The 19,118-nt window shown below is 36.9% G+C and overlaps 1 protein-coding gene across 1 annotated transcript in view; it reads left to right on the top strand.

Moving 5' to 3' along the window:
• LOC131048824 (synaptotagmin-4) overlaps nt 1-18,760 on the top strand; it is a 129,532-nt gene extending 110,772 nt beyond the window's left edge. Inside the window, exons 9-14 of the mRNA XM_057982899.2 lie at nt 16,791-16,870; nt 17,004-17,154; nt 17,278-17,508; nt 17,638-17,931; nt 18,060-18,173; nt 18,270-18,760. Coding sequence (XP_057838882.1) covers nt 16,791-16,870; nt 17,004-17,154; nt 17,278-17,508; nt 17,638-17,931; nt 18,060-18,173; nt 18,270-18,410 — 1,011 coding nt within the window. The 3' untranslated portion in view covers nt 18,411-18,760. The remainder of the gene's footprint in view (nt 1-16,790; nt 16,871-17,003; nt 17,155-17,277; nt 17,509-17,637; nt 17,932-18,059; nt 18,174-18,269) is intronic.
• The last annotated feature ends 358 nt before the right edge of the window (nt 18,761-19,118 follow it).

Below are 19,118 nucleotides of genomic sequence, written 5' to 3'. Positions count from 1 at the left end.
CATTGGAAGGTCATCAGTGAGAGGGGGACATTACACTTAAGCACATTCAAGAATGGCACATAGACTTCCAAGTCCACCAAGGTCAAGAAGGATGGCAAAGGCAACATGAAGTGGAAGCATGTCCAAGACACATCAAGGTCCGCCTTGTCTAAGATGGCTGAGACTCTTTAAAGTCCGCCTTGGTATGGAGTCTTCCAATTTGGCATGACAAAGAGAAGATGAATTCCTTCCAAGCATACATGTCCAAGAATCTTCCAAGTTTGCCTCATGCACAAGTGAAGTTGTCCGACACATGCTAAACTCCTACCTTCAGTCAACTAACTCATGGCGATGGTAAATCAAACTCCTACTTGAGGTTAAGACAAAGTTGAAGTGAAAAAATAAATCTAAGGCAAGGAATGATCAAATTCCGCCCAAGCGAAGCCAGGAAAATGGCGATAAAAGACAAACTCCGCCTTCCTAAAGCACATGGCAAGTTGCCTATCAAGTCCACCAAAAGAAAGCATGGTTAAAATTGTCCAAGACAAGGCATAAAAGGATGGCAAGAAGGGAATTGTCTTAATATCCATAAAGTTCACCCATGCTAGATGGAAGATGGAATGAGACTCTCCAAGTCCGCCATGTCTTGTCCACATCAAGGTCCGCCATGCACTTGTCAAGTCAGCCTTCTCATGACGACTTCCAAACTCAGCCTTGTCATAAGATGGGCAAATTCCGCCTAAGAACATGGCAGATAGAGCATGAAGTCCGCCTTGTCCAACAAGATATAAAGTCTGCCATATGGAAAAGCAAGAAAAGGTTATAATGTATAAAAGCATGAAAAAGATATGTCTAAGGAGACCCTAAGTCCGCCTAGCCAAGGGAGAAAGAAAGTTGTCCAAGAGTCTCCTAAATCCGCCCATGGCAAAGACACATCACACTCCGCCCAAGTATGGAAGCAAAACATGTCAAGACTTCCCTGAACTCCGCCCTAGCAAAGATATTATGACTAAGACTTTCTCAAGTTTGCATTGGCATCAAATGCTCAAGTGTGTTTGAGCATAAGCCTAAAACATGTGGCAAGGATGAAGGTAAAATCAAAGGTGGCAGGACATGATCAAAGTCCGCCCAAGTGAAGCCAGGAAAATGGCGAATAGAAGACAAACTTCGCCTTCCTAAAGCACATGGCAAGTTGCCTATCAAGTCTGCCAAAAGAAAGCATGGTTAAAATTGTCCGAGACAAGGCATACAAGGATGGCAAGAAGGGAATTGTCTTAATATCCATAAAGTCCCCCCATGCTAGATGGAAGATGGCATGAGACTCTCCAAGTCTGCCATGTCTTGTCCACATCAAGGTCCGCCATGAAGACAAGGTTACAAGAGGGATAAAAGAAAAACACATGGCAAAGAGAAGAATGTCTTATGCCTAGCAAAGTCCACCTAGGCAAGTACAAGCTAGACTCCGCCCAAAGCAAGAATGGCAAAGCAATGGACAACTCCGCCCATGCACAAACACAAATTGGCCAACAAGTAGCAAACTCCTACCTAGAGTTAAGAAAGGATGGCAAAGGTTAAGTAAACTTCGATCTGTAGTTAAGTCAACACCATGAAGAATGTCTACACTTGTGCCAAGTCCACCTAGCATGATGAAATTATGGCTAAGACTATCTAAAGTCTGCCTAGGCATGAAGAATATGTGCCAAAGAAGTCTAAAGTCGGCCCATAGCAAGACTCCATCCAAGTCCGCCTAGGCACATGTGAAGATGGGCAAACAAACTACTAACTCCGCTCAAGCTTGGAAAAGCACATTAAAGACATGGCATGGAACTAATGAAGTCCGCCTTATCCTAAGTAACTCCAAAGTCCACTTTGTCTTAAAGTTGTTCAAGTCCGCCTAGCCAAGGAAATAAAACAAAAGCAAAGAGCAACGTAGACCCCGCCTTGTCCAAAGTGATGCAAACTCCGCCTTGTCCAAGCTTCCTCCAAGTACGCCATCTAGACAAAGTTGTAAGGAAAGAAAATTAGGAAAAGCAAACAATAAAGCAAAGCCAAAACAAAGTTGGCAATACTTCCTCCAAGTTTGCCAAGAAAAGAAAGACATGGTTAGAAGAAAGAGAAATGGCTTGTAAGCTCTTAAGTCCACCTAGGTGGGAAAGGTAAAAAGCATGGCAAAGGAACCTTGAACTTCGCCTAGCTTTAAGATGGATATCCAATGCAAGACAAAGTCTGCCTAGGCAAGGAAAGGTGGGGGTTTGGCATGTTAAAAGAATAAAATATATTGCACAAACACAAGTTGGCAAGATATTCCAAGTTGACTAGGCATAAATGGAATATGTGAAGATGCCTGAGCAAGACAAAAATTCACCTATGGCTCAAGGGTAAGACATGAAGTCAATCAGCTTGCCATGCCAAAGAGAGAAAATGGCTAAAGGGAAAAACAAATTTGACAAAGTAATACATGAAATCAAGGGTCAAACAAACGAAAGGGTTGGAAAATAAAAGTTTGATACATGAAAAATGGCTAAGTGTGGAATTTTCCACAACCAAAAGAATCAAATTTTGACTAAGTGTTGGAGAAGAAACAGGAAGAAAGAAGAAGAATAAAGAGGAAAAGTAAGGAGAAGATGAATAAAATCCTTGTCCAAGGGCAGAGTTTGTTCTAAGCCAGATCTAGAATTGAAGGCAAATCCACAGGCGAAGTGAGTCCGAGCATAGAAATGATCAAAATCTTGGCTAGGTGCTGGAGGATCCACATGAAGGTGTCACAAAATAAAATTGACTAGCCAAAGTTTGGCTAAGTATGGGAAATACTTCACAGAAAAGTTCCAATTTCCTTCATTGTGGCGAAGGCACAAGGGAATTCTTATCCAAAATTCAAGACACTTGAAATAGTTTCTAGGCATCAAGAAAAGTCTTTAGACAGCACAAAAATTCTAGACTTCTTGAAGGATTTCATCTCCTGAAGAGTCAAAGACAAGCTCCCAATCAAGATCAGATAGTGGCAAGAGGACTATTCCAAACAAAGTTCCATACTTCGGCAATTTTTCGGCACAAATTAGAGAATTCAAGAATGACATTCAACAATCAAGATCAACATGTCCAGGTTCAATGAATCCGACTTATCCAGAAACTTCTAGAAGGCACACTTCACAATGCAACAACCTTTTATTTTATTATTGGTTTATATTTAGCAAGAAGGACAAGTGTCCTCAGATGTAATTTTCTCATTGGTCAAGAGGTAGTTAGTTGTACCAAACCCTAATTAGGGTTTATTTTGTAATCTCGACCATTGATTTGAAAGCAATCTTGGCCATTGAATTGTAATTGGGGAGCCTATAAATTGAGCTCACCCCTCATTTGTAAATCATGGGAGTATGTTGCAAAACATGTTGAGATAAGTAATTGTTGCTTACAACTGCCAAAGTAATAAGTAATGCATTGTTCGAATTGATGGTGATTACCTCTCTTATTTTGGAGTGGGCATGGTTCTTATCCCTCATCATAGTTTAGATTTTATTTCATGTATGTTAGAAGAATGCAGATTTGATAAGTATTGATTAATGGTGAATTTCCGCTCATACTTTTGATGAACAGATGATTTTTGTTCATTGTGTAAAGTTAGTCTGAGCTTATTTTGTGAAGGTTTAACTTCTACTTTGAGTAATATTGTTCAATTGTTGGTATTATTCATAAGTATGAAAATCATAAGCACATCCCTTGAAGATCGCACTCACTTTGTGTAGTTGTCCTAAGCGTGGCGAAGCAAAGTGTTGTTATTGAAGTCACCTAGTCAATACCATCTCTTGAATTCTTAGGAATAGATTAGAATTTCTAAACCCTTATCTCCTTTTCAGTTTTCTTGAAATCCATGATCCAAAACTCAAACGATAAATCTCCATTGCGAATTGAACAAGCCAAGCGTAAGTCCCCCTTGTATTTCAGCATACATAACCAAGGAAGCTATCCAACATAAAGTCGCCCGTTTGCACATATAATCCTTGGAGTCGCCATGTGGTCTTTCTCTCAATCTTGGCACACGTAGTGATTTTGTTCAAGAGAGGGTAGAGTATCCTTGGATATTTTATTCTAATCTTCGGTAAATGATAAACTGCATACCAACAGGACCTCCAATTCTTCCATTCTATGCTATAACTTATCTCTTCAATCAGCTTGTTTGAACCCTATACAAATGGTGACCTCTTTTCTTGGTACTGGCAATAGCTTCAACCCTTTTGAATCCCCTTCCAACCTCCACGTAAGACTTAGAACTCCCTTAACTGTGGTTGGAATCTCACAAGGAAGAGTGCAGCTAGTCTAGAAGACTACGCAAGCATAAAAGGAAGGCTTTAAAAGCTTCCAATAATATTTATCAGCTCTCCTTACTGAAGCCATAACTTATCTCTTCAATCAGCTTGTTTGAACCCTATACAAATGGTGACCTCTTTTCTTGGTACTGGCAAAAGCTTCAACCCCTTTTGAATCCCCTTCCAACCTCCACATAAGACTTAGAACTCCCTTAACTGTGGTTGGAATCTCACAAGGAAGAGTGCAGCTAGTCTAGAAGACTACGCAAGCATAAAAGGAAGGCTTTAAAAGCTTCCAATAATATTTATCAGCTCTCCTTACTGAAGCCTCAGGTTGTACGGATCCTTGGGGAAGCTGAAAATTGTACGACAAGCTAAAATAACACAATAACAGTACCAAATATCACTTTGCACACACAACTGTGGTAATTTCCGATTTTTCCACTATTTGCACATACTCCAACTGAAAATTTATTATTGCCTACAAATCTAAATATATTTGTACCTATAAAATTGAAGCTTGCAACTGCAAATAAAATCCTTGTTCTTCCATTTAAGCACAATTGTGAATCTTGTGTGAATCCACCATGAATTTGACTAGGGGGAAATATTTTATCCTTAAATTCAAATACCTCTTGTTTTTTCGTCCTAGGGTTTGAAGTGTTGGGAATTAGTGTTCACATCTAGGTGTTAGGAATATTAGAATACATAAAATAATTTGGTGTTATAATATTAAGCTGTTAATAAACAACTTAATATTATTAATAGTCATGAGATTTGTTCAATAAGTTATTTTATTAGTGGCATGCATGTTGAGTTGTTAAAACAACTCAACATAATAAGGAAAGTAGTTCAGGAGGTTCCCTATAAAATAGGAAATGAAACTCCTATATATATGTAAAGGTAGTAAATGAAAATAATGTGAAGCACGTATTGTTTTGGTTTGAATTATTTCTAGCTTCTCTATCCACATTTGAGGCCATTTCATTCATAGAGAGACATGACTTACAAACAAAGGAATTGATTCGGTGGAGGCCATGCGATCTGGAATTGAGGGAGCAACTGACAAAGGGAAAAGTAACTCCAGTGGCTTCTCTTTGTCACTGCCGACACACTGCATTGCAGTCCATTGCTTAGTGCCATTGCTCAGGGCGTTCAATTTGCACAAATTGATTCAATTTGATCTACTCAATTTTCCTTTGATTACCTTGCTCGCTTGAACTCTCAGGCATATCGCAAAGCAATATTTTGCGCTTGGATTGTTTAGCTATTCTATCATAATATCATATATGCACGACTCACAAATATTGGAGTGCATGATTTTGCAGTAGACGTTTGAGTTGCCTGTTGTTGTTGTTGTATTCATTAGGTGTTGCGATTGAACATTGTCCCACAACAGTTTTAGGGTGTTAGAGAAGTTTGTGTCTATTAAGCGCCTATTACTCTCACACAGGATTTTTGAAGAAACCTCTACGTAGTCTGATCAGATATTAGTTGATGTCCTTGGTCTTTGGCATTTATATCCCATGCTTAGTTGCTCAAATGGTCCCTATTATTATTGAAGGTATGGATTTCTTGATGAGAGTCAAAACAAGCTTGATTATGTTTTAGCATTGACAGTCGAGATGTTCAAGTTTGGGATAGCTAAATCAATCCATCAAACAATGGCATGTAAGGGTTGGCCAATAGGTAGTAAAAGTTTTATTGGTTCATAATAAGATATTTTGTGTCAATGCTAAGTCGTATTAATTCATTTTAGAATGGGGTTTATTTGATGAGTTTTTATTTGTTATAAATAAAGGTGTCATTATTCCAATTGTAATGGATGCATTTTTTTTTTGTACATGACATCCATTGTAAGGGGGGGCTAGATATTACTCATATGGAGACTCATTGTTGTAGTTTAAAAATCAAGTTGTTTTAGTTAAGGTCGAATAGTTATTCTTTAAATGGAGAAAAGTAGTGTATTAATAGAAAAGTTTCAAGGTTTAGAGTTTCACACGTGGCAGATTAAGTTACAGTTAATCCTTATTGAAAAGGATTTGTGGGATATAGTAAGTGGAGCAACAAGGTCAATTGATCCCGACGAAAGCACAAAGTGGACTGTGAAGGATCGAAGAGCAATATCTTTGATTGGTCTTGCACTTTCAGATGCATACCTCCACCATATTGACTTCTCAAAGACCTCAAAGGAAGTGTTGGAGAATTTCAATGCTTTGTTTGGATCAAAAGCATCAAGTGCAAAGATGGGCTTAAAGCAGAAATTGTTTGGGCTGAACATGATGGAAGGTGACAACATTGTTCAACATATCGGTTTCACTCCCTATTAAATCAACTAACTGGGATAAAGGCTAAAGTAGATGACGATGATTCAAAATCTATTTTGTTAAATAGCATGCCTCCTAGTTATGGAAACATTGTTTTCACATTAAACAAAGTAGATCCTACCCTAGAGGAAATAATATCTACTTTGATTGATGGAGTCAAGAAAACTGAATCAACTATAGAGGAAACTGCATTGTATGGCAAAAATAAGCCTAACCATTCCTCCAAATATAGTTCTTCTGCATCAAAGGAAAATCGTTTCATCAAGAACAAAATTTTGTGCTACTATTGCAAAAAGAAGGGACACATTGTTATGAATTGCACTCAGCGTGCTAAGGATCTTCTTGATGGCAAACTAAATACAGATAAGGCATTGGCTGCAGATGATGATGAAGAATGCCTTCATGGGATGGCTATTAAAGACCCTCCACATGAAGATAGTGAGGAGGAATATGCTATCTAAATCAAATCAACTAGAGGATGGAGGCATCAGAGGCTGGAGGACAATCAACGTCCTCTCGTTAGTCACCAACGATAGGGCCGCTCATCAACTTTGGTGGCATTTTATGTAGAATGATATGATTTTCTTTTCAGAGTTCCTGATTGTGTGAATAAGTGGAATTTCACATTGTGGGGGGGAATAATAACCAATGTTCCATTCCCATTTTGTGGTTGGATGTGTCCCCAATCACTATTGTTGGTTGTTTGTGAGTGGATGTGTTTGTTCCCATTCACAAGATGATGTATGTGATTGAAGTGTTTGTCCCAGTCACATTTGTTGGGTAATTATGATTGGATGAGTTTGTCCCCAATCATAATAGTTGTGAGCATAAGTGTGTCCCTGTTCATGATTGATGTTGGATGGATGCGTTTGTCCCTATCCAAAATTGATGTAAGACCTTGGATAGATGTGTTAGTCCCTATATGTGGCTCCATGAGTAGATGTGTATGTCTCTACTCTTTTTTATAGTGTTTGGTGAGCTACTGTGCGTGGTCATCAAGTATTGTGATGTACAATCTCCCCATGTTCACACTAAGGGGGGTGTTGGAAATTAGTGTTCACATCTAGGTGTTAGGAATATTAGAATGCATAAAATAATTTGGTGTTATAATACTAAGTTAATAAATAACTTAATATTATTAATAGTCACAAGGTTTGTTCAATAAGTTATTTTATTAGTGGTACGTATGTTGACTTGTTTTAACAACTCAACATAATAAGGAAAGTAGTTCAGGAGGTTTCCTATAAAATAGGAAATGGAACTCTTATATATATGTAAAGGTAGCAAACGAAAATAATGTGAACCACGTATTGTTTTGGTTTGAATTATTTCCAGCTTCTCTATCCATATTTTTAATATGAAGTTGACCCTGAGGTCCAAAATTTTTTATAGGAGAGAAAAGATGTTCAAGATGTCCAAATGAGCTTTTCATTCCTCTTTTATAACTTCCTTGAACTTTTGAGAAGTTATAATTTAAAATTCACCTTTATTAAATAATCACCTTTTGGCCCCATTAAGTGACTTTATTTTATTTCTACATTTTAACTTAGTCACTTATAAAATTACCCCCAAAACTTAAGGTAACTTATATTTAATTAATTAAAATATTCCCTTATTTAGTTCTCCAAATTAGCCTACAGGAATAAAATAGGTTAATAGCTCTTCCTTGAATGTTTAAGACGAAGAATGGGACATTAAAGACATCTAGCCTATCCCCAAATCCCATAGGCTAAAAGGAAAAGCAAGGGAAATAATTTTTAATATTATTTTAAGTTGGGCCCAATACTTTAAGGGTAGCTTAAATAATATTATTTTTCAAATAAAAAGTTTTTTCAACACTAATAAAACAAAATTAAAAAGTATTTATTGATGCTTAAAGAAATTGGACCCATGAGTCCAATTGGAGTGCTACAAAAGGAGGATAATTGGATTCATTTTTCATATCACATTTTTGTCATCATTTTGCCCTTCGATTTCTATAATTTGAGGCTTGTGTTCAAGTTTGCATCTGAAGACGACAACCCTTGTCTATTTTGGGATCTTAGAGGATAAAAACCCTCTTGACTTTCCAATAACTGGATTGAAGATGAAAACCCTCATATCCTTTGAGGCGATTCTACCAAAGGATTGCATTTGAGCACATTGATTGCAATCTTTCGATTTTTATTTGTAAGAAAATTGCATCACAACATCAAATAAGCATTTATGGGCCAAGTTTCAAGTTTGCATGTTTGTGCTACAATGTCACTATAGTGATATCAAGATTTTGGGGGGTTCATTTTTCATCTACTCTTGCTAGATTTTGACTACCACTCCTTGGGGAAGTCCTCATCAAACTTTGTTTCTATTTGGGGATTTGTGGACATCGTTTTGCAACCATTCAGTGCCATTTGTGGCTGTATCAGTCATATAATGAGGGTTTCAAGCCTTGGACTGATTGTTGACATTATTTTTGTTGATTGCCCTTATCTAGGGCCTGCACCAACAATTTGGAGGGTTCTAAAGAGGGTTTTGGTCTTCATTTATTGTTGATGCAACATTTCTAGCCATCTTTCAAGGGAGCACTAACATTAGGGACTGTAGATCTGCCATATTTTTTGTTGTCGAATCACTTTTCCTGTCTTCAATTGGGTGCACCAGCCCTGGAGGAGAATTTGAATTAAGTTTGGGCAAGTTTCATGTACATTTATTTCTATTTTGAGGTTTTTTTTATATTTAGCAATATTTTCAATGGTTCATCCTCTAGCTCTAGCCTTTGTGGACATCTTTTCTGCCATCTTCTATCTTTAATTCCTATTTGCTATCATCATAGGGCAGTGAAAATCAGATATGAACAATTGTGGGGCATGGTACAGCCTTGTTGGCATGTTTCCTTTCATCTGAAGCCGCCAAAGTTGTGAGATATTCACCATATAAGGTTCCTACATCATGTGGCAGCTATATGTTCACTGTTTTTGGACAAAACTCAAATATTTTAAGTCTGGAATTGTTCATATTAGTCAATTTAAGCTACTCCAACAAGATGCTATAATGCCCACCCTAGGTTGTTTTTTTCAAAATTAGACCAATCTGAAATAGAGATGGAAAGAAATTTCATTACCAATTTCTGGATCACCCAAATCCTAATATGGGCATATGGCATTCTGACTTAGAATCAATTAAAGTGCAATGTTGAAAGGAAAGCACCAAGCGACAAGCCAGCTAGTACCACTTATCTGGTGGATGCATACGCATTACAAAAAATGTAAATAAGAATCTTCCATTTAATTCAGTGGTGAGCATAGGGGCACATCCACTTCTTTAGCAGGAAAGATTCTGGGTACATCCACTTATCCCTAGTGGGAAAGCTCATACAATATTGAAATCTAAAAACAATCTTCTTCCACTCATCCAATGGCGAGTCATTATAATAAACCACTTATTCAGCGGGGTAAGTACATCAACAAATATCAAAGCAACTCACTGATGGTACTACCATCCAGTGTTACAATAGGATGTATGAAATAACATCTTTTGACAATAAACCCATTTGAACCATACAAAATTAGTACATTGGCATCACAATCATCAAAATAAGAAGATTAAAATGTTGATAACAAGTGTTGATGTAAATATAAACTGCTGTAACACCCTGCAATGGTGACAAATAACATGTACCCAAGAAACCAACAATGAAATTACAATGTAATACCTTGATTGAATGAATAGGAATGCTGGTGCAGGTCTGAAAATGAACTAAAAACATGCTGCTATGGGTTTAGGGCAAGGAAGATACTTGGAAATCTCACAAAAACATGTCTAACACACACCCATGCTGCAACTTCACTTCTAGCACTCCAACATCACTTCAAAACTTACCCAAACATGAATACTGGAAAGATATATCAAACTATCATAACCGAACTGAACACACACTGAAAACTTCTAATCACTAAAATTTTGTCAAAGCTAGAATTTGCATTGTAACTCTTAAAGATCTAAATCTCATCTCAAACAGCCTAACAATATGCATGAAATATAACTTAAGTATAAAAAAGGAAATACACAAACTTATACTTTAATGCTTATTTCATGTATAGCCTCTTGTAATTATGATAAATCCACAAATGAACATTTCTCCACCTCAATGAAGTATGAAACCCTCAAATGGAGATAGGGCGATCCCAAATAAGAAGAAAAAAGCACCGAAACCCAAGCGACCTGCCCTAGGGCCCTCACACATAGCTCAAAATGGTAGGACTGAACAAACACCTTGTTTCCTCTCAAATCTACAGCCAACAAGAGCATACATAGCCGTCCAAAAGGCTAAATTAAAATAATTTCAAAACACCATTAAATCTGCAATATGATATACAACCAAATATGGGAAGTGTACAAACTGCAAAAAAGTCTCCAATTTTTCACTAAAATGTCATGAGATAATCACTCAGAAGATTGGCAAACAAAACTTCATCAGAATACATCAAAAATATCCATCTTTGCAACACCAAAACTTAAACTTTAATTTAAAGCACAACTGTAATCCCTAGATGGAATTATCAAGACTAGCTAGGGGGGTTTCATCCTCAAAACCAATTACTTAAGGAGTGTTTTCATCCTCAAGAAGCTTTGGAAGAATTCGGGATCATTCCAATAGCATAACAATATCATTTTCTCAAGTCCATCTCAAAATGAGTCCCAACACCTCCTTATATAGCTTTTTCAAAGGGAATTATTCAATTCAAAATTTATAATAATTCACTTTGTTCCCTCAAAAAGACGTTTTTGAAATAATAATAACATTTCATGAGCAAAGGCCCCCTTATCTAGGCATTCCACTTTTGAAACACTTAATCACCTTTCCAACAAGCTATTACACTAAGTTGTCATTTTTTAATATTTTCCAACATTAGAAAACTTTAGTGAAATATTAATTAATAGCTCAATTATTCACCCAAGTTGCAGAAAGCACTGAAATTGTATTTGAATCCAACTTTTATCACATTGATATGATATTGAACATGTAGGATGATGATTGGAGTCAACTGATTGACTAAAAATAGACAGTCTCTCCAAAGAGTTTGGAGAGCACACGAAAAGCCAGAAATTGATTCTAAAAGCATCACGAGATTCACCAAGACCAATTGAACTCATTGCCATAAACCAAAGTCATTGATGCCCAACCCAGAGCACTCCACCAATTTTTGAGTTATTCCCAATACACTAAGAAGCCTTTGGAAGGACTAAAAAACTAGCTGAAAGTTCACAATTTATTATTGCTAAAAATGGGGACATTTTAGTTGCAAATCAAATAGAGACTTTTTGAAGGTAATGAATTGGTGATTAATTCGGATCGATGCAAGTTTAATACCCTAGGGTTAATTCAATATTTTTGGTCATATTAGCACTTACAACCATAGTTGAACTACTCGCGACTCGGCTCGACTCGCCAAGCCCCTGGGAAAAATCTCGGAGAAAACTTGGGAAAAACTCGGCAACGTAAAAACACGCTTAATTTTAATAAAAAATGCATTTTTTTTGCAAAATTTAATGAGAAGATGCATCCAATGAGTCAATAAATGATAACACAAAAGAAACAAGCTGATTCTAGATATATTTAAATGCAAAGTGTCTACAAAATCGCATCCTCGTGAGGAATGCTGATGGCTGGAAGCAAAATAGTAAATAGTTTTTGTAAAACCAAAAGTAAATACATCATTACAAATTACAATCACAACTTCCTCTTCCCAGCTCTAGGTAAAACTAGAGGGTCTAGTCCTAGAAGTCTGTAGTGGGCGTGACTGTGCCTCCTCGCTCGATATGGCTGGCTCATCCTCCATCCTGGATGAAGCTATGTCTCCACCTGCTTGTGGCATTGGCAATGACTCCTCATCCTCATCCTCTTCCTCCTCAATGTCATCCAGCGTGAAACCAAATCCACCCCCCTCCTCCTCCATAGCTTGCCTCTCCAAATCAGTGTTGTCATCCTCAGAAAACAATGGAGGCTGCTCCTGTGATGTCCAATCACTGTAAGGATCTATATCATCCAAGTCAAGTGGACCACTTGCTACTTCCTCTACCTTCCTTACGCGCAATGGAAGATTATGTTGCACAAGACAAGGTCATTGAGGTGTTTTTGAGCTAGCTTGCTCCTCTTCTTCGTGTCGATGGCTTCAAACAAGCTCTAATTGTGCTCACACTAGATGAACTACAAGGTTGACATAAGATTCTGAGGGCAAATTTTTTGGGATTTGGGGTATTTCCACCCCAACTTTGCCACCAAGCATCTGCAAATTAAAATTAGGTTGAAAGTAGCACCCCTCGCTGGGGTCTGAGGGTGAGAAAAAGAGGGGTAGAGAGATAGGTCTAGATCTTGGTGGAGATCTACAAACGCGCAATATTTGAAATTTCATCATTCATACTCATAGTTTCAAACTTTCAACTCTAAAATGTATAATACCAAGATTTCTTCAATGCTAATTATGTTGCTATATGGACTTGGAGCATAATCAGACTCAGAGGTTAAATTTTCCCTACTTCCATCAACGCAGTTTCCCCCTATATTCTTCGACGGGGGTTTGGGGGCAGCGCCCCTTATGCGCTCCCTCGCGATATAGGGCGGGGTCGAGGGGCAGCGCCCCGCGAGGCCAAAAATACTTTTATTATATTATAAAGGCGTCAGGTGTTATTTTTCTATTGGCCCACGTCCAATTAGGGTTACCCCTTAACCCCCAAAAAAGTCAAAAAGGGGGGGAGTTACGCCAAATGAAGGCAAAAAAATCGAAAAAAAACTCATTTTTAAAGCTTGCCTGATGGTTTTTCTGGGTCGCGCGAGTCCATGCAAAAGACTCGCGAGTCTCTCAAATGGACTCGCCAGGGCTCGCCTCACGAGTCCTTGGCGAGTCGACTTGTGGCTCCCACAGACTCGCGAGTCCGTGGCGAGTCCACGAGTTTTTAAACTATGGGATGGAGGACGAGCCACAACCTAAGCCAGACATACCAAGCGAGGAGGCACAGTCACACTCACGAGTCATGCCACACCCACAACAGACTTCTAGGACTAGACCCTCTAGTTCTACCTCTCCCCCAGTTTATACTAGAACTGGGAAGAGGAAGATGTAATTGTAATGATGTATTTACTTTTAGTTTTACAAAAACTATTTACTATTTTGCTTCCAGCCATCAACATTCCTCATGAGGATGCATTTAAATATATCTAGACTCAACTTGTTTCTTTTGTGTTCTCATTTATAGACTCATTGGATGCATCTTCTCATTGAATTTTGCAAAAAAAATGCATTTCTAATTAAATTTAAGCAATTTTTTAAGTTCCCGAGTTTTTTGCCGAGTACTAGCCGAGTTTTTCCCGAGTTTTATTTTTAGGCCCTGGCGAGTTTTTGCTAATGGCGAGTAGTTCAACTATGCTTTTATCTTCGTGTAATTGCAAATAAGAGGCTGTTAAATTGGTTGTTTGTTTCATTCAGGCTTTAAATAACATTTTTGTTTGGATTTCTTATCATTTATAAGTGAATTTTGCTGGTTTGGGGTGGAGATGAAGTTATTTCCAGCCATTGAGGGTTTGACAACAAGTTTCCAGCAATTAGTTTCATTTTGATTTTTCTATTCTAGTTTGTGTTTTGTTTCAAAAAAGAAGAAAACCACATAAAATTTAGAAAATATACAAAATTCCTAGAAGGGGACATTACATTATTCATAGTCCATTGTTGTCAACAGCATACAATCATACCAAAGGTCAAATATTCAACTTGCCTACTCAAAGGGTCAAAAGTTTTACCTTTTATCAAACCATTAGTCAACAATGGACAAGCACTTCAAAAAGCAGCAGATTTTAGTGAAACAACAAATTCTTGCTAGACAAAATATTGTTATCGAACAGCAGATTCAAGTGAAACAAAAATAGCACAAGAAATAGTTTTGTCTACAATGGTCAACTTGCTGATGCAACAGCCTTCTATGTTAACATCAGAAGAATCAAATCTCCTGTAATACACTATCATCTTTTAAATCCTTTTTGTTCAATAAAGAGAAAGAGGATTTGATGTATTCCATTAAATGAGGTTCATTATATGCATCAAATATCCTAAGTTACCGAATTACTCTAAAATCCATCGGGTACCCATTTGGGTATGGTTTGGCTTCACGTCTGGTTCGAGTTCCCCATTGGGTTCACCTATGGTCCATCCTGAGCACCTGTTACCTATAGGTCCTTCATATTCCTTGTAGGTCCCTCTACGAAGGACCACAAGGAATATGAAGTACCCACAGGGAACTCGAGATGCTCGAGAGGGACCCTGAGAGAACCCAGGAAGAACCTAGGGGAACCCAAGGGCTGTCCAAATAAAACACAAAAAATAAAATATTTTTTTGAAACATTTTTATAAACAAATAAATGTGTGCGTCCATAATTTTGCCCTTAACTGATAAAATTATGAAAATGGCATGTGTCATGAAGGTTTGTGTCGTTTCGAAGGCTTTAAGAAACTTGATTACAATGAGGGGTAGACGAGGAATTGGGATCTAACTCTTGAGCAAATGAACTGATTCGAGCAAGATGTATCTCAATTATAGGGGCCCTCCTACTAATGCCTTTCGAGATCCATGCACTTGCAGTATCAATCACAGCAGTCCTGTAGTGTGTTGACTTTAGATGTTATTGTTGCACAACTTGCCAAAAAAAATCTTTTGATGAGGCAGCTTGTACATTACGTGGCTAGTGGAAGTGGCATTGTAACTCATTGTGGTTCAAGTGAAATTGAACCAAATATTATACTTTGATGATTTTGATGAAGATCAATATGAAGATTATTAAACATTGATTGTAATTTTCATTGTCTATTGACATTTGACAAATCATACAATTATGAACTTATGACTATTTTCATTTTTACGAATTATGAGCTATTAAAATTTTTTGTTATTGGCAATTATGAGTATTATTTTTTTATATTGTAAAATTTTATATTTTTTAATACATATATATATTGTATGTATACGTCTATGTACACATACATATACATATACCTACATATATACATACATACATATATGTATGTATGTCTCTTGGATGCTATCCAATGCGCACGATCTATTCGGAAGATGTGGCTAAACTGGCTCCAAAACCGCAATGTCGTACGATGCAAAACTTTCGTGTTATGCAGACAAAAAAAATTGCAGAATAGGCTCAGAATGGCTGCAGGGCTCGGCAGAAGCGCTGCGACGGCTGTCCCTCCTGTGTATAACACAAACGTTATTTTCGGTGTACGGCAATGTAGTCGGGGCATTTTTGGAGCTAGAATAGCCACAGCCCTATTCGGATATGTATATGCATGTCTATGTATGTATATATATGTATGAATACATACATACATATATATATATATTCCCATACCAGTACCCAAGGAAAAAAAAATCCATACCATCGTATTGGGTTTCAAAACCCATACCTGAACTCATACCAAACCGGTAACTTAGCAAATATCATTTATTGGGTCTGGCATCACACCAGTCATTACAATCAGATTTAAGGGGGTAACTATGCTATAAAAGAATTCTAGGTTCGAAGAGAGAAAATGGCCATGTTCATATACAAATTATCTGAAATTGTATTTCAAATGTGAGGATAACTTACAGATCAGCTTAGAGTATCATCGATTCCGTTTGGGTCTAAATTGAATTCATTATCACAATCCGGTCTCTAGCTTTTCTCTAATAGTTTAGTAACAGCGTCTCTTTCTAGTAAAGGCCTTCATATGCAAAATTGGAGATAAATTAATTCCAACTACTGAAATGATGCACCTGACAAAGTCTTAATCAAGTGAGGACTTCAATTGTAAATGATACTACTTCCAGGTTAACAACACCTCAAGTCTAGTATTTGTTTTCAAGAACATGACCGAGGTAAGCCAAAAAGGAACACGCGTATCTGTATAATACATGCAATCCATGATAGTTAAACATAATTAATGCATTGGAACCCATTTCAGGTTAACTTCAATAAAATGTCTCAAATTAATCTTTTATTCTTCTATCATTTCAATCAATATTAAGCATCAAGAGTGAATTTTTTTTGTTAGGTTTTAGTTCATAAGGTGGAATTATTTCCAGTGAAGTAAAATGGTAGAATTATTTGAAGTATAGAATGATTCTCTCGAAGGATTTTAATTGGCAAATTTTGTTACAGGCAACAATTAAAGATGCACTTGAAGGCTCTCTAATGTGGCCCGCACGGAACATTATTCCTATTTTACCTGGAAATTACAGGTGAGACTAGAAGTGACTTCCATTTTCAGAATAATATATGTAGTGTACCTAATGATCTGAATTGTAAATATCTATAATATAATATGAGCCACATATACCTGTATCTTTTGCCATTTCCTAACATTGTTTACAGTGAGCTGGAGTTACGAACTGTAGGAATCCTGGAGGTGAAGCTTGTACAAGCTAAGAATTTGAAAAACAAAGAATTCCTGGGAAAGTCTGATCCTTTTTGTGTCATCTATACAAGACCATTACGAGATAGTTTGAAGAAAAGCAAAACCATAGTAAGACCCAAGTAACCTGAGTATTGGCTGTATAAAGTCAATAAAGTCATCTGGGAAAAATCAGTGAGGATAAAACTGTGATCTATTTCAATGTGGTAATAGTGTTTGTATGTTTTGCCACAGAACAATCAACTGAATCCTGTTTGGAATGAGCATTTTGAGCTAGAGGTTGAGGATGTCTCAACTCAACGTCTTCACATAAAGGTTTTTGATGAAGAAAAGGTTAAAGGAGATAAAATTATGGGTTATTCCAGTATCAAATTGAAGGACTTGGAGCCAGGAGACATTAAGAGCTTGTGGCTGCCATTAGTCAAATATTTTAAAGATAAACGGGATACCCAATATAGGGGTGAGGTAAGATGTTTATTATTGCTTGCATTTGGATACATGTCTCCATAGGTATGTCTAGTTGGATAGCATTTTGATTAATCAGGAATGGTTACAAACCTTACGAAAAATTGACCTCTGTACCAATGGAATCAGGTAAATGTAGAGCTTAGGTATTGTCCACTTGGCATGGAAGCTGAGCTTACAAATTCTTTCAAAAGAAAAGAATATACATTGCTCGACGAAACATTTTCTATGGATATGATTGGGCAGGTCAATTCTTCATTAAAATATGAACTTTCTTCCAAGAGGCATAGAATAGTACGGGGTGTTCTTTCTGTGACAGTTAAACGTGCTGAAAATTTGATGCCAATGGATTTTTTGACTAAGTTGTCTGATCCTTTTGTCATATTAAAGATGCAGAAATCCAACACACTGAAACAGACAAGAGTGAGTTAATGAATTTTCCAAATATTTCAAATTAATTTAATTTTGATTTCTGTTCAATTACTCAGTCTGTCAATCAATATTGTGGATTTTATGTTTATCTTTATTGAACTAAAATAATAGTTATGCAGGTTGTGCCAAAAACCTTAGAGCCTACATGGGACCAGACATTTCACTTTGTGGTGGAGGATGCATTGCATGACTTGCTGATTGCGGAAGTGTGGGATCATGATACCTTTGGCAAGGCAATTTCAGCACCACTTCCCCTTGTATTTGTTTTGTTACTGCAGCAAATCTGCTGGCCACAACAGCTAGATTATTTGATGTTTTTCTTGTTTCAGGATTTCATGGGCAGAAGTATTTTGACGTTATCAAAGTTGCTTCTTGACGGGGAATACGATGCAGACTTGACACTGGACGGTATAGAATCCGGCCAATTATTTCTGCATCTTAAGTGGACACGACAGCAATACTACATCTGATGGTTCTCCATGATAAAAACATAATTTTTAATGTGAGGAGAAAAAAGACACCAAAATAATCTGTTGGTTTTTAGTGTTATATTATTTCTTACTGCAAGTTTGCCATTTGCAAAATATTGCACCATACAGAGGCAGGAATTACCTTTTAAAATCTCATATATTTATTAGGGGAAGAGCACCAATAGCCGTCATAGTTCCAATACCCGCACACTTATTGTCATATTGACCCCCCAAAAAATACAAATACCAATAAATATTTAATTGAACATCAAAATATGTTCACAACTGAATGTTCAGTTGACCACAAAAAAATCAAAAAAATAAAACAACTACTAGTACTTTATATACAATTTTTTTTTTTAAAAACTTTATGTTTACATTTACCACTTTATGCAAGTGGCTAAAAAGTACATGACATAAAAACAATCAAATATTGACTTTGTAGACACCTAAGTGTATACATTAAATAGATTTGCATTTGGTACCTGCATTTGCAACAACTGGTGTAAGGCTCCCCGGTAACTAAAAATTTGCATAAAATGAATAAAAAAAATCAAATTTCATTCAAGCCAGCATAGAAAACAAATATTGCTTGCATTTGAAGTCTAAAGGGAATGAAGCATTGAAGGTTTGCATATTAAATATGAGATGACCAATTGTTTCTCACAAAAATTCAAATTTGAAAATAAACTACCACAAACGAATGCA

Source organism: Cryptomeria japonica, chromosome 10, assembly GCF_030272615.1.
Source record: "Cryptomeria japonica chromosome 10, Sugi_1.0, whole genome shotgun sequence".
Lineage (NCBI taxonomy): Eukaryota > Viridiplantae > Streptophyta > Pinopsida > Cupressales > Cupressaceae > Cryptomeria > Cryptomeria japonica.
The sequence above is the reverse complement of the archived record's forward strand: the minus strand, read 5'-3'. Positions and strand labels throughout refer to the sequence as shown.